Raw genomic sequence first — 16,989 nt, forward strand, 5'->3', positions numbered from 1 at the left:
CATTTGGACCTCCTGGGGGAAATTTGTGGCCTTCAACCAGCCTTGGGGATGAAGACAGACACTGTTCTCCATCTGCCGGAACCTCGTGTCGGCAACGTCCAGCGCCTCTTTGATGGCGTGATCCAATGCTACCTCTCCCTCCTGGAAGAGGGCGATCACCTCCATCCTCTTGTCGTCCAGGAGGAACTCCAAAATCGGACCGGGCTTGTCCCACAGTTCCCTATCATACCTGGCTAGGATCGCCAGTGCGTTGGCCACTTTGATGGTGGACCTTGTGGTGTAAATCACTTTCCTCTCCATAGCGTCCATCTTCTTACCTTCGCTGTCCAGAGGGACTGAAGACGAGGATGGGTTAGATGACCGTTTCCTCGCGGCCGCCTAGACCACCAAATCCGGCGATGGTTGCGAGCTCAGGCACTTGGGTGCGGATTCCAGTACCCGGCACTTCTTCTCCAGCCTATCCCGCTTGGCTGGAGCCATGCAAGAGTTCTTCAAGAGGGCCAGGCCCTGCTCCCACATGACTTCCAGGAGTGGCACCTCCATGATCTTCCTCTTGGTCTTGCGCCTCTGGTACAGGAAACCCTCCTTCCTGGTTTCTTCAGGCACAAGCTGGAACAGCTCGGAGGCTCTGGCGATCATGGAATGTAACGACCCCACCTCGTCCGGTGGGGACGCTCTAGGCTATGATATGGCATTTATAACTCGCCTATACACAAGTGTTTCAAGGCGCGACGAGGCAAGGGAGAGGGACAGAGGGAAGACAGACAATGATTCTACTAGACCAGGTGACACAGATCGTGCAAGTGCAGGGGGGGGAAAGGAGTGTGGGGGAATGGGGAGTGGGCACTGTAGTTCATAGGATAACAGTAAAATAAATAAGACAATAAAAGAAGTGGGGCCAACTGGTGGCAAGTGCAAGGGTAGTGGAGACATCAGGTGTCAAGTGCTAGGAGTGGCTGTAGGATGCAGAAACAATCCCCGAGTGCAGGGGTTGGTTGAAGGGCAGTGCAGATGTGCAACTAGCATGGAGGGGAGCTGGGCCTGCGATCAGAGGGTAGCCAGGTAACCAGTGCAGTATCAGATTCAGCCAGGAGATTAGCAGGGGAGAGGAGGAGAGAAAGCAGAAGCAAAGAGGAAGGTCTTGAGGTGCTTCCGGAACCAGAGATGGTTCTCCTCAAGTGTCAGAGAGGCAGCGTTACGCTCACCTGGTCTCTGCTGAGGCGTTGGGGCATGGTTGCAGCCCTCCCGGGGGGGCGAGGTCGCTCAGGTCCGACTTCGCCCTCTGCGCTTATGTGGTGACTGGTGGCAATAGGTGATGCGGCTCGAGACTGCTCCTGTTGATTAGTTCTGGCGAGCATTCCGTCCTGCTGCTTCTGGCAGGGGCGCTTGTATGATCTGGACCGAGTTCTTTCACTGGTCCCTTGCACGTGGTAGTCCAGTCCTGCTGCGACTAAGCCACTATACTTCAGGTAAGTGTTCCTGTTTGCCTTTGTCTTTCCTCATCTGTTTTTGTTGTATTGTAAAGTTCATTGTCTTGTATTGCTGTCCATTCCACTTTTGAGGTTTGCCCTTTTGCTTTCTTCCCTTACAGGTGATGTTGCCGGCCCAGCAGAAGCTGCGGAGCTCGAGGCAGCAGCCGGAGGGAATGAGGAACGAAGCTGCAGCGGTACAGTAGCTGGTAAATTGTTAACTAGGGGGCGCGTGGGGTACAAATGCGGCACAGCCCTAGGACGGATATTCTAACCTTGTCTTTCTTCTTCTTCACAGGGTCCGAGTTCATGGATGCAGACTGGAGTGCTGCGGCGTTGGGATCAAGATCACTGGATGTCAGGAGATGATTCTACAGCTGAAGCGATGAAGCACCGGTTTCCTGGAGGTAAGTATGCAGGAGAATGCCTGGTTTCAAAGGTAAGTAAACTGGTCCAAGCGGCAGTGAGCGTCACGTTGCACGCGAGTGCACAGTAACGCAAAGCACCAGCCTTAAGGATGAAGCATTTTATATAGCTGAGCTTCTGAAGCCATGCCCACCAGGTTCAGCCTGCATGCCACAACCTGCCACACCTGATGAGTCAGCACATGAGGATGTTCTCTGGAATAAAGGCTTTCAGCTCCTGGAAAGTTCTTGTAAAATAAAAGCACACCTGCGCAGAAAGAAAGTGTTCCTGCTCACATCTCTATATGAGCCTAGCACCAGGACCGAGTCCAGCCAGTGCTCCTGTGTTTATGGGTCCCAAAGGGACATAAGTGAGTCAAGTGACCCATTGCCCACATCACTAGATGGTGTGGTTTTTGGGTTCTGGGGCCTGTGGCCAGGACAGGCAGGGAGGCTGTTTCAGAGAGATGCCCCAGCAGAAGAAAGAGATCTAAAACCAACTTACTGTTTAGAGAAACGACTAAACCGAGAGAGAGTTGAAGGTATTGAGGTCCCTGGCCCAGAAGGCCTGGTGGACAATGCAGAGGGTTTGAACTTAATCCTCGCCGCCACTGGGAGACAGTGCAGAGATTTCACTCCTGGAGAGATATGATCCCTGGGCTTGAGGTCAAGAACAAGCCTTGCAGTCCTGTTTTGGATGAGTTGCAGAGAGTAGAGGCAGGCAGATTTAGAAAGAGGTGGTTGCAATAGTCCAGCCTAGAGAGAACCAGAGCTCTGGATACATTGAGCTTCTGGGGGAAGGAGAGAAAAGGAAGAATACCTCAGAGGCTGCGGGGATACGCAGCAATGATATAGTTGTCCATCGTCGTGGTCGTATCCGTCCCAATGTCTGGGCCTGCTGGGGGAAGGGGACCCGATGCAGATGTGGAAGTTGAAATGCGAGGCGTTGGATGGTGTTTACTCTTCTTCAACAGAGTTTGGTAGGGGTCCTGGGGAACCGCTGGAACAGGCTCTGGCATGCTCTTCTGGATCTCTGATACCAGAGTGTGGAGGGTGGACAGGATGTCCAGAGATGCATCCCTCGGCTGAACTGGTGTGATCGGAACACTATGCCCCGCGCTGTTGCAGTCATCCTCCACGTTCTTGTGGACTGTGTGTAAGGACTCCAGGACCTTGTCGTCCGTGGACGAACTTCCATGGCCTGGGACATGGCCTTGGGCTGGTCTGGTGCCTTCTTGCCCCTCCCATCCCCTCTTTTTCCACCCTGAGGGGTCGGAGCCGGGCTCAGAGACAGCATTCTCTTCTCTAGCGTGCCAGGCAGACTTTGCCACAGTCACTGCAGTGATTTCCATCCTCTGAGGCAAGGAACCCTTCTGCGCTGTGGAGGTTACCTTCACAGGGTTCAGCCCCTTTAGCCTTCGTGAGAGCCTTTTACGCTCACCTGATATCCCCGGAGTCTGGAAGGCTCTGAGATCTGTAACCCTGGATGCGTAGTTTCCCAGTGCTGAATAATGAATCTTAGTTATTTGTAGGGTGAGCTATCCGTCCTGCGTTTCTTGTGCAGGGGCGCTTGACATTTGTTGCAAGCTGCCAGAGTTGCTTCACAGGTTCAGTACGCCTCCCTTGGGCACAGGCCTGCTGTAACCCCGACACTGCAGGTAGGCAGGTAGGTTTATTAATTGTAAGTCTTTGTTCTGTTTATGGTGGGAATTAGTTAATGCCTTTATCTCCTTTTCGGGTGCAAAGGTCTTGATGCTGGCGTGCCGGATGGAGAGGCACGTTTCTAGGTAAGAGAAAGCGCGAAGCGCAGCGCCTTTATTGTCTTTTGAAGCTAACCTGTGTTTTCTTCTTCTTCTCCTCACAGGCCACTGTGGTGCTGCGAGTGGATGAGAGCGCAATGAAAAACAGGCCCCCGGAATCGGTTAAGGTAGTACAGCGCTGTGCGGTTGTTTAATATTGAAAGCAAACTTGAATATGTCTCTTTTTCTTTGCAGATGTTGCTGTGGTGCTCCGGATGGAAGCGTGGCGTAGCGCGATGGAATTCAGGTAAGGCTGATGGAATTCGAAGTTTTGGAAGCGCGCGTTCTAATATTGTTTTTCCCTTTCTCATTATTGTAGGTCGCAATGTTCGAACAGCAGCTGTGGTAGCGGTTCGCCGGAAGTCCTTAAGCTAGTACTCACAGGTGAGATGTTTCTTCTTCTCTCGGTTTCCACAGATTGCAGCCCAGTTGAGATGCGGAGTGCTGGATGGTGTTTTCTCAGGTAAGGCAGAATAATCTTGTTCTTGTTGTTGCAGGATTACAGGAAGATGCTGAAGACCAGGAGCTGGACACAGTGAGCGTCACGCTGCTGGTTGCAGAATAACACGAAGCATGTTCTGCAGTCAGGGTGTGGTTTATATAGCCCAGGTAAAGTAGTACCAGGGAAAGTAGTTCCAGGCCTGCCACACCCAAATCACTAGACCGCATGGCTTGGTGCTTAGATCTAGACTGTGTGCTTCCATGTTGGATTTATAGGCCCATGTACATAAATGGGATCTAGTATGAACAGCCCTTCCTTCCTACATATGAGCCTGGTACCAAAGGCGCCAGGACTGGCTCCAGGAGCCCTTTTGCAGTGGTTCTAAGGCCCTCAGGGTTCTGGTGGGAGCCTGCTTGTGGCACAACTTGTGCCCCCTCACAGTAGTCATGACAGAGCCACAGCCACCAGCTCTATCTCCAATGAAGACTTCTCTTGAGCCGATTGGGCTTTCTTGGGCAGTTCGGCCAACTTCTCCTACTTCTCTGACTTCTCCCGCAGCTTAGCCGGGTTGGTCAATTTCCTATTCAAGGAGTAGCTCGATCGCTGGCTGGCGACGGAGGTGGATGTGATGTCTATCGCGCTTTGTCCATCGCGGGATGCACTTGCACGGCGACCCTGATGGAACCGGCCTGTGTGGGGCTTGCCCTTGTCTTAGAGGACTTAGAAGCATGCTCCTCGGACCGGCCGGTACTGGGTGAGGCAGGACCCTGCTCGGAGCACAGGGCAGAGGCCTTCGCGTTCAGCCACGCGGCCAGTTTACTGTGCCCATCCTTCGTCATCTTCTTGGAGAAGCCGAGGTAGATATTGCACGCTCCTTCCTTGTGGTCCAGGTGAAGACAGTAAAGGCATTGCAGGTGCTTGTCCTCCACAAAAACGTTCTGCAGCCCACACTTGGCGCAGGTCCTGAAGAGGGATCTTCCTTCCCTCTTTCTCCTCCGTCATGGTCTGAGGGTGTGAAGTAGGCCCGATGGCCGTCTGGAAACTTCAACGAAACTGCTATGATCTTCCCCCTTGAGGGGCGCTGAAATTCACCGACAACGCATCCCTGCTGTCGGTAGATGGAGAGATGAGCACACAGGCTCTTTTGGAACAAAAAAAGACATTTTTTCTGCAAATAAACAAGAAAAACTTATCTCACAGAGCAAAGTCGCCGACTCCCAACACTAACGCGTGCGGTACAAATCTGAATACGGCTGCCAGAGGACGGGCTTAGGCAGAAGACCATCATTGGATTGGGGTAGTATGACCCAGAGGACAGTGATTGGTTTAGAGGAGAAATACAGTTTGAAAGTGAAACTGTTTTTCTCTTTACAGAGGATTCCCAGCCCGACGACGAGGAATATTCATGAGCATGTGAATCCATGAAGACCCCACGTTGGAGAACTAGAGATTCTTTCAACCTTAAAGAGCCCTGGACATAAACAAAGTCTGTTGATAACCCAACGCAGGCATAATCGGTCCCACGCTTGTAGTCCTTCCATAAAGGAAACCAGCCACAGTTCCTGCTTTCAGGACACAAACCTTGTCTGGAAACAAGTCCTAAATTAGCAGATTTAGGAATGGACGACTTACATTACCGCCACCAAGGGATTTGTGCATGGTCAGGTGATTTACTCACTTCAAATAGCTTTACAGAGGCCCAAAAATATGATTGTGTTTGCAAATAAATATTTTATGTGGCATTAAAAGAAAAGCCTTAAATATTCCTTATTTTGAGAAGTAATAAACACTAGATTTGAAATATATACATTTCTTCATAGATACATATCAACTAACCCTGGTTCAAGGGACACATTGGCAGCCTTCTCCGTTAAATCATCCATTCCAAGCAACTGCAAACAGAAGTGTTCACAACCTCTTAGGCTTGAGACCAATCACAGCCAGCACAAGAAAATGAAATCTGTAGAGGGCGCAAAAGGAGTACTTGGAGAGGAAATGGGTGCGACATTTACAAAGGGGTGGAAATTCAGAGTTCTATCTTACTGATAGGGCGGTGCTGATGATAATCAATATGAAAGCATACATTTGGAATAAAAATACGGTCTAACCCCGTGCTAGACCGCATTTTGATTCCAAATGTCAATAGGGTTCAGGGATCAGGACTGATCATAATCAGGATTAACAAATAGAACCGTTCTAGGGATACTTGTTACACATCGCGGCAGATGGTCTTTGTGGGCACGTACCCACTTGTGCGGTACTCTTCTTACAGGTAGTTCCAAGATGGATGCCCGTGGGATTCCCCATACTACCTGCAGCGGTCCAGTCTTTGCACGTCTCTCCGATGTACGGCCAAACGCTCACGTGATCCTTTATCCAGAATCGAAGCGGACGATGCTTCGCATCTCTACTGATTTTGGTGCTCCGTGAGTTCGCTTCGGATACTTTCCACTTACTTATTCTAGTCCATTCTAATTGTGTCTCTCATCTCTCTTAACCCTGTTCATTCCCCTTATCCAGATTCATCCTTCAGTCTTCCCTGGCTCATTTCTCCGGCAGACCGGAGTGTTTCCCGTTCCTCCTAGACTTCCGTTAGAGTAAGTTTAGTCCCTTGAGAGTTCCCCCTTCAATTCGATTAGGATTCTCACCTGTTGATTCCTTCCAGAGTCTCTCCCGCTGCTCCACTAACCATCCAATTTCCAGTCCTGAATATTATTCTTCCATCTTCATTCCTTCGATGGTGAGAGGATTATTTTCTGTTTCCTACTATACCATTCTACTTTCTTCCCGTCTCTTACTTTCTCCAGTCTCCCGTGTACCTAGAAGAAGACTCCCATGTGACTTCCTTGTTCTGCCATCGATCCGAGATGCTTCTACCATCGATCCGAGATGCTTCTACTTCAGCCTCCCGATCCGCATGAGTTTGGACTCGACCAGGGTTTTCTTCCCATTAGAGGGTTTCCCTGGCGGTCCTGTCCTCTCTCCTGGGTTATCCTATCCCGGGTCGGAGAGACCAGGGCTGTCTCAGGGGAGCTTTCACTGCTGCATTGGTCCTCCCATTTGGATTCATCGATCTGTCAAGGTGAGCTTGTTGCAGACTTTGGCGGTAAAAGTCTGTTTGACAACAGCTTTATTAAATTGCATACTGCAGCATTAACAGTTAGCGACGCCCAAAAAATATTGACAGTCGATATCCCAAATAGAACAACAAATGCAACAACTAATGGCGGCGATGCAGGCCATGTCTCTAGAGATGCAATCCTTAAAACAAGACAATGCGCAACTGCGGCATCAAGTGGCCAGAGCCTTTTCAGACACTCCCCCGTCATCATTACATACTATCATGTATGATGGAGATCCTTATAAACTTAAGGAATTCCTTGACAGTTGCACAATCCAATTTACCTTTAAATCTCGCATTTTCCCTACAGATAAAGATAAGGTGGGCCATGTGATTTTACATCTTTCTGGGGCTGCTCTAGCATGGGCAACCCCTCTAGTTACCTCCAACAATGCAATCCTAGATTCCTATTCCGCTTTCACCACCAGTCTCAAAACCATGTTTGGTAGGAAGGAAATATCGGTGGCTACTCAAGAAAGGCTTCTCGATCTGAAGCAGGGCAGTAGAGAATTGCTGTGGTACATTACTCAATTCAAACAACTATCGTCCGAACTGGGTTGGCCGGATGAAGGGCTTCTTACTGTTTTTCGGAGAGGCCTAACTGATGACCTCAAGGATAAGGATGAGGTCTCTAAGGTCCCTCGTCCAGCTAATTTTGCGGATATGATTACACTAACCATGCAAATCGATTACCGTATGCATGAACGGTCATATGAGAGAAAAAAGGGGAAAGGAACACGACCACAGCAGGAGTATTCCCCAGCAACCCCGAAATCTCATACTCAAACCGAAGAACCCATGCAGATAGGGACTGTCCGAGGACCGATATCTGCGACAGAGAGAGAGGAGACGATCATTAAAGCTGTGCATGTATTGTGGGTCCTCCTCTCATGTTCTGAAAGTCTGCCAGTTAGTCCCTCCACGCCGTTCTCCGAACCCGAAGTCGGGAAACTTCAAAACCTTACCGTTAGGGGAAGACCGGTAAGCGTACAGACTCACACTTCCCCATATCAGACAAGTATGTCGCTAGACAATTCTCCAATAAACCAGACCATGGTGGTAGTTTCTTTGTCTGTGATACTATCAGAAAATATCTTATCTGGAATCCCTGCTTTGATTGACTGCAGAGCTGCTGGAAATTTTGTGGATAATGATTGGGCAGAGAAGCACGGTATTTCTCAGGTACCAAAAACTGTTGTCACTCCTATTCAGGGATTGGATGGTAGTCCCTTAAGCTCTGGGGCTATTAAGGAACAGACCGTCCCGCTTACTTACATGCTGGCAAATCATAAGGAAACCATAGTCTTCTACGTCATTAGGACTGCCCATTTCCCTATCATCCTGGGGCTCCCTTGGTTAAGACTCCACAGTCCGTATATAAACTGGTCTGCTGGGACCCTTTTTCTGGGGTCAGAGTATTGCGTCCACCATTGCCTGTCTGAAGAGTCGGTGGGGATCCGCATTCCCTCTGAAGAGACGCTACATCCTATGGTATCCACCATAAATCAGCTGGACATTCCTGAATGTCATTTGCAATACCGATCAGTATTTGAAAACCCCAAATTTCCTATCCTGCCTCCTCATAGAAGGGATGACTGTCACATAGACTTACTTCCAGATCAACCCATTCCTTTTGGTCGTATGTATGTTCTTTCTCAACGTGAAAAGTCGGTTCTGAAAGAATATCTTCAAACCCATTTACGTAATGGCCTTATCACCGAATCTGTGTCACCGGCGGGAGCATCACTATTCTTTATTCCCAAGAAAGATTCCGATGAACTCCGTCCTTGTATTGATTACCGAGGACTCAATAAAATAACCACTGCCGACAAGTATCCCATGCTACTTATTACGGACATCATTGAAGCAGTTCGAGGGGCTTCTCTGTACACAAAATTGGATCTCCGAAGTGCATACCATCTCATACGTATTGCTACTGGAGACGAATGGAAAACCGCCTTTCATACTCCATTTGGACATTACGAATACCATGTCATGCCATTTGGCTTGGTCAATGCTCCGGCGATCTTCCAGAGGTTCATGGACCATCTGTTTGCTGACATATTGTTCCGTTTTGTTATCATCTACTAATTGATATCGTTGTTTATTCCGTCAACTCGGAAGATCACATTCAACATGTTAACACTGTTTTGGAACGCCTTGAATCACACCGCCTCTACTGTAAAGTCACAAAGTGTGAATTCCACCAGGAACAAGTAAACTATTTAGGTTTTGTGTTATCATCCCAGGGAATTTCTATGGATCCTAAAAAGGTATCAGGTGTATTGGACTGGCCCGTTCCAGCTGGTATAAAAGACATTCAGAGGTTTTTGGGATTCGCAAATTTCTATCGGAAATGTATTCCCTGCTTCTCAGAAATTATTCTGCCTATAACTCGACTTCTCAAGAAGGGTGTCTCATTTTCCTGGAATGAATCGGCTTAGAAAGCTTTCAACACGTTGAAGATGTTTACTTCCGATACCATCTTGATCACCCCTGACCAAACCAAACAATTCATTGTTCAAACAGATGCATCTCAGAATGCTTTAGGAGCGGTTCTCTTACAACTATCAGAACAAGGGGATGAAAGACCCGTAGCATACTTATCTAAGACCTTCAACCTGGCAGAGCAGAACTACTCGGTTCTTGAGAAAGAACTGATGGCTATTAAGCGCACCTTCGAAGAATGGAGACATCTACTTTTGGGATCTCCTTATCCAGTTAAGGTACGCACTGATCACCAAAATCTCAGAGTTATTCAGAACGCTTATACCACTAACAGTCGACATCCCGATGGGCTTATTTCTTTCTTCCCTTTCGGATGGAGTTCACCTTCTGGCCTGGCAAACATAATTTGAGAGCAGATGCCTTATCCCGTAAAGGATTCTCCGACATCAACGTTTAGCTCCGAAAAAATGTTTCCCAATGCCCAATTCATTGCAGTTCTTACTGATTTCCTTCAAGAATTACGAACAGCCACTAATCTAAATAAGGCTTTATGTGAAAGTATCGCCTCTACCCATCATTTTACCAAAGAAACCAAATATTACTTTCATGGAACTCAAGTACTGATTCCCATCCCTTCTTTGCAACTAGAAGTGCTGAGGATTTGCCATGACTCACGAGCAGCAGGACATCGTGGATTCCTTTCCACCCTAGAAATCATTCAACAACATTTTTGGTGGCCATCCGTAAGATCAGATGTCCGGGATTACGTTGCAGCTTGCAAAATCTGTACTCATGAAAAGACTCCTCGATCACCACCTCTGGGGTTATTAGCTAGAATGCCTATTCCAGACCGGCCTTGGCAGATCATATCAACTGATTTCTTGTCTGATCTACCCCTATCGGACAATATGACTGCAATCATGGTGACTATTGACTACTTCACCAAACTAGTGCATTTTACACCTTTGCGAAAAATACCCGGAGCACCATTAATGGCAAAAACTTTCCTCTCTGAAATATTTTCTCGTCATGGTTTACCAGATACTATTGTTTCAGACCGGGGACCCCAGAACACTTCTATCTTTTGGCAAAATGCTTGTCGCATTTTGGGTATCAAACAAGCCCTCTCTTCTGGATACCATCCCCAGACTAATGGGCAAACGGAGCGCTTGAACCAGACCCTAGAAAGTTACTTCCGATGCTTTATTTCGGCAGCTCAGGATAACTTGGTAGAGCTGCTTCCATTTGCGGAATTTGCTTACAATAATTCCAGACATTCGGCCCTCCAGACCAGCCCTTTTTATTGTTCTTATGGCTATCATCCATCCTTTGTTCCGAATGTGACGACTTCTGATTCTGGCTGCCCAGGGGTGGATTCTCCGATTGCTGATATCCACGAAGGACAAAAACTGGCTAAGCAATTTTTACTGAGGGCTCAAAATCGAGCGAAATGAAATGCTGATCTGCACCGCCGTTAGGCTCGGGTACTTACCGTCAGAGATTCGGTATGGTTGGCGTCCAGATTCCTTCCTCGCCAACTGGTTCCATCAAAACTGTCTCCCAAGTACTTTGGGCCATTTCAAGTGTTGTCCAAAATCGGCACGGCTGTGGTCAAACTTTCTTTACCGGCCTCTTGGTCTCGGATTCATTCTGTGTTCCATTAGTCTCAGATTAAACCAGTTGTGCAGGATCGCTTTCTGCGGACTGGGGGACCTCCACCACCTCCGGTTCTCACGGACAGTGGTCCCGAATTCGAGGTGGCAGCGATTTGTGACTCACGCTTCCGACGGGGTCCGTTGCAATTCCTGATCGATTATTCACCTGCTGAAAGGACCTAGGAGCTGGCTTCTAGGGTTCATGCGCCTCGTCTGGTGCGGCGGTTTTTTCTTAGTCATCCGGGTAAACCCGGGGCGCCCCCCCGAAAGAGGGGGCATACTGTTACACATCGCCGCAGATGGTCTTTGTAGGCACGTACCCGCTTGTGCGGTACTCTTCTTACAGGTAGTTCCAAGATGGATGCCCGTGGGATTCCCCACACTACCTGCAGCGGTCCAGTCTTTCACGTCTCTCCGATGTACGGCCAAACGCTCACGTGATCCTTTATCCGGAATCGAAGCAGACGATGCTTCGCGTCGCTACTGCTTTTGGCACTCTGTGAGTTCGCTTCTGATACATTCCACTTACTTATTCTAGTCCATTCTAATTGTACCTCTCATCTCTCCTAACCCTGTTCTTTCCCCTTATCCAGATTCATCCTTCAGTCTTCCTCGGCTCATTTCTCCGCCAGACCAATCCGGCAGACCGGAGTGTTTCCCGTTCCTCCTAGACTTCCGTTAGAGTAAGTTTAGTCCCTTGAGAGTTCCCCCTTCACTTCGATTAGGATTCTCACCTGTTGATTCCTTCCAGAGTCTCTCCCACTGCTCCACTAACCATCCCATCTCCTCGTTCCTTCGATGGTGAGAGGATTATTTTCTGTTTCCTACTATACCATTCTACTTTCTTCCCGTCTCTTACTTTCTCCTGTTTTTCTTCTCCCGTGTACTTAGAAGAAGCCTCCCGTGTGACTTCCTTGTTCTGCCATCGATCCGAGACGCTTCTACTTCAGCCTCCCGATCCGCACCAGTTCGGACTCGACCAGGGTTTTCTTCCCATTAGAGGGTTTCCCTGGCGGTCCTGTCCTCTCCCCTGGGTTATCCTATCCCGGGTCGGAGAGACCAGGGCTGTCTCAGGGGAGCTTTCACTGCTGCATTGGTCCTCCCATTTGGATTCATCGATCTGTCAAGGTGAGCTTGTTGCAGACTTTGGCGGTAAAAGTCTGTTTGACAACAGCTTTATTAAATTGCATACTGCAGCATTAACAATACTAACGATGAAATGTTGGTCCAGGACTGATAAAACGGAGGCCAGATCAAGCACTGATGAACAAGTGATAGGTGAGTACAAATGATACTAAGGAAGAATAGATTATTTAAAACATTATTTTATATTGCACTTGCTAGCATACTTCCCCTGGGCTCCAAGCGCTGGGTAAGATAAAGGGAGACAGAGTTGAACAGATCCATTTATACCGACACAGGCCAAGACTGATACTCTTGTGAGAAAGGCAATGTTGGAAGATATTCAAAAGAAAGAACTAGGGACCACACAGATTATTATTCATGGTGCTATGGAAATATTGGCATTATGGATACCCAAAAGCAGCAATCAAAAAGGGAATAACAGCACACAGAGAAATGAGGATGGCAGCAGAACACACAAAGGGCAAAAGGAATTTATGCTCACTTAAGCATTCTTACCTTTGGGGGGTGTGGTGCTGGGCTTGCTGGCCCGGTTGAAAAAAAGGGCCCCAGGCTGCAGGGAGCTTGTCTCCTCCTCCTTTACCTTGAACTGGCCCAGTTTGGTAACCTTCTGCATTAGGAGAGAGAAACATGATCAGAGAAATGACAACAGTATTGATAATGAAACCTCATCAGGCAACACCTTAAGAAAAAGTCTTGATCGCTCAGACCTGGTTGATCCCATGCTTAGACCCGAAGGAAATTGTAGGGCAGATTTTTACAAATCACTCTTGGTGAGGGATGTCATCTAACCTAACGGTGAATAAATGAGTCCAACCAAAAGAGAAGCGAAACCTCTTTAAAGTGGTAGCTCGGGCCGAGCAGTGAGGCTGAACTCCAAAACGAAGGTTGGGAGTAAAGTTTAGTTAGTCCATACAGTTAACAAAAGAAAACATTTAACACTGGCACACTGAATATGTATACTTTAAAGTCAACCATATGAACCATCAGGTCAAAATAAGTACTTTACCTAGACATACCACATGATGGAACCAGTGTTATGTTTAAAAGTTGTAGTGCTAAGACCCAATCCAACCTCTACCACTGGCTTGGAAGTCCACTATCTGGTGCTACACACTGTACATCTATTCTAAGAGGGGTAGACAGGATACCCTAGACACACTCGAATATTGGCTTCACATAGTAATTATCAGACCCAAGATGCCACACAATAATCACAGTATTACTAACTATTTAACACAGGAGTCTGTAACCTTTGGCTCTGAAAGAGGTTTGGACTACAACTCCCATCTGCAAAATACAGAGCTTCAAATTGCCAGGAGCAGGAAGCCTTTTATCTCATGTATCCAGCCTGAGGCCTTGTTAACTTGACACCAACAAACGCGGCGGGGCAAGGGCGCAGTGTTTGGCGGCCCAGAAACTTTCATTCCTTCCTGTGATCCTCAGGCCATGCCCCCTGGACATAGAATGGCTGCCACAGCCCTGCGGCACGGCAGGGGCGCAGTGTTTGGTGCTGCAGGTGTCTGGTGTATGCAGGGGGGACCAAAATCAAGGCCAAACTGGGGACAAACTCCCCGAGGATCCTGAGTGAGACTGAGACGGAGGGGAAGGTGAAAGTAAGTTGGAACCAAGCTGGGGACAGAGTTGGAAATTGTTGTGGAGGAGGTGGAAGGTCTTTGCTTGGACAGCCATTTCCCCCTTTCCCCCCGCTTCTCTTTTGTACCCAGCTTGTCCCTCAAAATGCAGTGCACAAGTCCCAGCGCAAGTTGTCAACAGTAAGGAGGCAGCGGCAACTTGGAGGGCCATTAAAAGCCCCCACTATTGACCCTGTTCCTGGGGGGCCAATTGGGCCTTTGAGCCCTTTGCCAACAAGCCCACTGACCCTTTGGGGGAGGCCCATTTGCCGATTGATGAAATTCACCAGTTCCTGGGGGAAAGTAAAAATGCTTTTGGAGGTGTTCTTATGGTCCCAGATGACCAGGGAACCAAGTACTGCAATCTGGGTGGACGGTTTGACAAGCCTCGGAGGAGGTTGCACTGTCAGGAAGCAAGAGGCCCCAGCTGTCATTGCAAGTATGTCCTCCGTTGGAGGGACCTCTACCTGCCGTGGCATGGTTAATACTAAGTCCAATGGATCAAGGGGTGTGGTAGTATCTCACCCCTTAACCTCAACTAACCACTAAACACCTGGGAAGCATGTAAACCACTGCTATGCCTCTAAAAGGAATTACCACCCATATTACAATTGTACTCTAAATGTTCACAGCCGAATGTGTATGAGCCAATTGCACTTTGCAGGTTTTCATAAGTAAGCAACTGAAACAGTAAGGAACAAAGTTTAACTTAGACAAACTGCACCAAGGAGGTAAAAACTAGAGAGGTGGCAAATGATGTGCACATGCACATCAGATTAGAAGCAAGCAAGGAAGTCATTTACATATCCCATAAAGTCCACAGCGAGCATCAAGAGTGCCCAGGAGTCCTATTCCAGGGCGTTGCTTCAAAAAGGAAAAAGGGTTCAAAACCTGCCATCATTTAAAAATACTTATATTTCCTCCCAGCTTTCCAGTCCATATAACTTGGCAGGTTTAGGATGTTCAGAGCCCAGGACAGTATAAAGTAGAAGGGCTTTGCTCTCATGTTTGCTTGTGCATGTTTTCAACATGCTCAGGCTCACAATGACACCCTGGCACTGTGAAAGACTTAAACGCTGAACCACTGCTGAGCCAAAGAAATGCTCTTGTCTGAAATTATTTTGCACAAAAGGACAATGATTAGTGCCCTGAGACTATTATGGTTTTGATTTGGCGCAATATAAAATAAAACAGGTAATTCTGCTTATTTTTCAGGGAGTCACATAAAGGGCAAATTCACATCTCTGACATACCACTCCAGACTGTGAGGTTACTATGTGTACAAGCTGCCCTAATGACCATTTATCGTTTAGCGCACTAGTTGGATCACTCCATTCCCTTTTTAATCTTCTGTTAACAACATTCACATCTACCCATAGACAATTTATTGAATAACCCTACTCTTGGTTCTCGCCTGGCAGTAACAGAATTAACATTCTAGAGTTTTCCCTGGGGTAAAATGAATAGACATGCCAGAGCATATAAGTCACCAAACTTCCAGCATTGCCCGAACATGCTCTCGAGCCCCAGATTCATCCAAAATAACATTATGTAGAAACATACAAATCTCTAAATCTGATTCAGAAACACAGCCTAATCATCGCAATGCTTATGGACATATCTGGCTCATCTCCTTTGCAGAACTATGGTCTTGTCCACCTAGCATGGGTTCATGTTAGTCCTGTATCACAAAACTTTCTTTACCCACTTCAACCCTACCTGCTTTTGTAGCATCTATTCCGTGCTTTACCAACTGCTCATTGCCCTTGCCAATTTCTTATCTCGAGCAGACCGAGGTCTGGATAGCTCTGGCAGGAGCCAAGTATGCCACTCCATGGGGAAGCCTATGAAATTAGGGGCAGTATTAAAATAATATTAACATAAAACATAACATACCATTGAGGGTGTGGCCGGTTGGGCATCATCCGGGTCTGGAGGGGAATGGAATCGTATGAAGCAAAGGCCGTATGTCAAATTCTGTAAGATAAGGAAGGTAAAAACTGCGTGGTTAGGGCTGGCAGAACATTTACAGTACATCACATAAAATAGCTACAAAAGAGGAGTGAGCTTCCAAGATTTGACAACTTTGGAGAACCCAGAAAAGAAACCTTCCCCATTCCAGACAGTAAATCCATCTTCACTTAGCAGACCCTATTTGTCACCCATGTTGTTTACAGAAAACTAAAGCAAGGCATGATTCAGCTTCTCGAATGGTTGTTGGAGGTGTGTGCCAGGGTTGTGGTTGCAAAGAAATTCCACAGACACACTATATATCTATTACAGTTGCCCTGCCAGCAGAAACGTCATGGAGTGTTTTTCTGGAGCACATTGTAGGGTCCAAGTGGGCTACTGATATAAACAGGACAGTGTGTATCCTAGGTTTCCAATGGCTCATCTACTCATAGCGGCAAACAATTAAGGCCAAGCACTTATAAGTGGAGAAATGTGAACATGGCAACATGTTAATACTTTAAATAAAGCAATTTGCACACCAAACGTATGTTATATACTACATACGCCATTGCTGGTAGGTACTGTGTCTAAGTCCCTAGCATAGATCATATTGTGGGCGTGGATGTTTTCCAGAACCAGTTCTGGTGTAGGTTTATGAGAAGCAAACCTTTGTGGACCTGCAAAGACTCACCTCAATAGTCTAACAAAACACTCACAAGGCAACACGGCGGCTGAGCAGCAAGGCTTAGGCTAAGGAGTGCAGGAGTAAAGTATGTTTAACAAATAGAAGGGTTTGTCATGCAATAGATTACCAGCATAGGCATATTAAGAATACATTTGATATAACAGGTTCATTAAGCTAGAATATAAGTAATAAACTAATAGGCATATAAACAAACAATGCTTGGTTAGGTTATGTTG

The 16,989-nt window shown here is 47.4% G+C and overlaps 1 protein-coding gene across 1 annotated transcript in view; it reads right to left on the reverse strand.

Moving 5' to 3' along the window:
• Positions 1-16,989, reverse strand: part of XRCC1 (X-ray repair cross complementing 1) — a 795,788-nt gene that overhangs the window by 656,672 nt on the left and 122,127 nt on the right. The window contains exons 5-6 of the mRNA XM_069640868.1: positions 16,012-16,092; positions 12,980-13,091 (exon numbers count right to left, since the gene is read on the reverse strand). Of these exons, the coding sequence (XP_069496969.1) occupies positions 12,980-13,091; positions 16,012-16,092 (193 nt within the window). The remainder of the gene's footprint in view (positions 1-12,979; positions 13,092-16,011; positions 16,093-16,989) is intronic.

The sequence above is a fragment of the Ambystoma mexicanum genome, chromosome 1q (genome assembly GCF_040938575.1).
Source record: "Ambystoma mexicanum isolate Mex_15411 chromosome 1q, UKY_AmexF1_1, whole genome shotgun sequence".
Classification (NCBI taxonomy): domain Eukaryota; kingdom Metazoa; phylum Chordata; class Amphibia; order Caudata; family Ambystomatidae; genus Ambystoma; species Ambystoma mexicanum.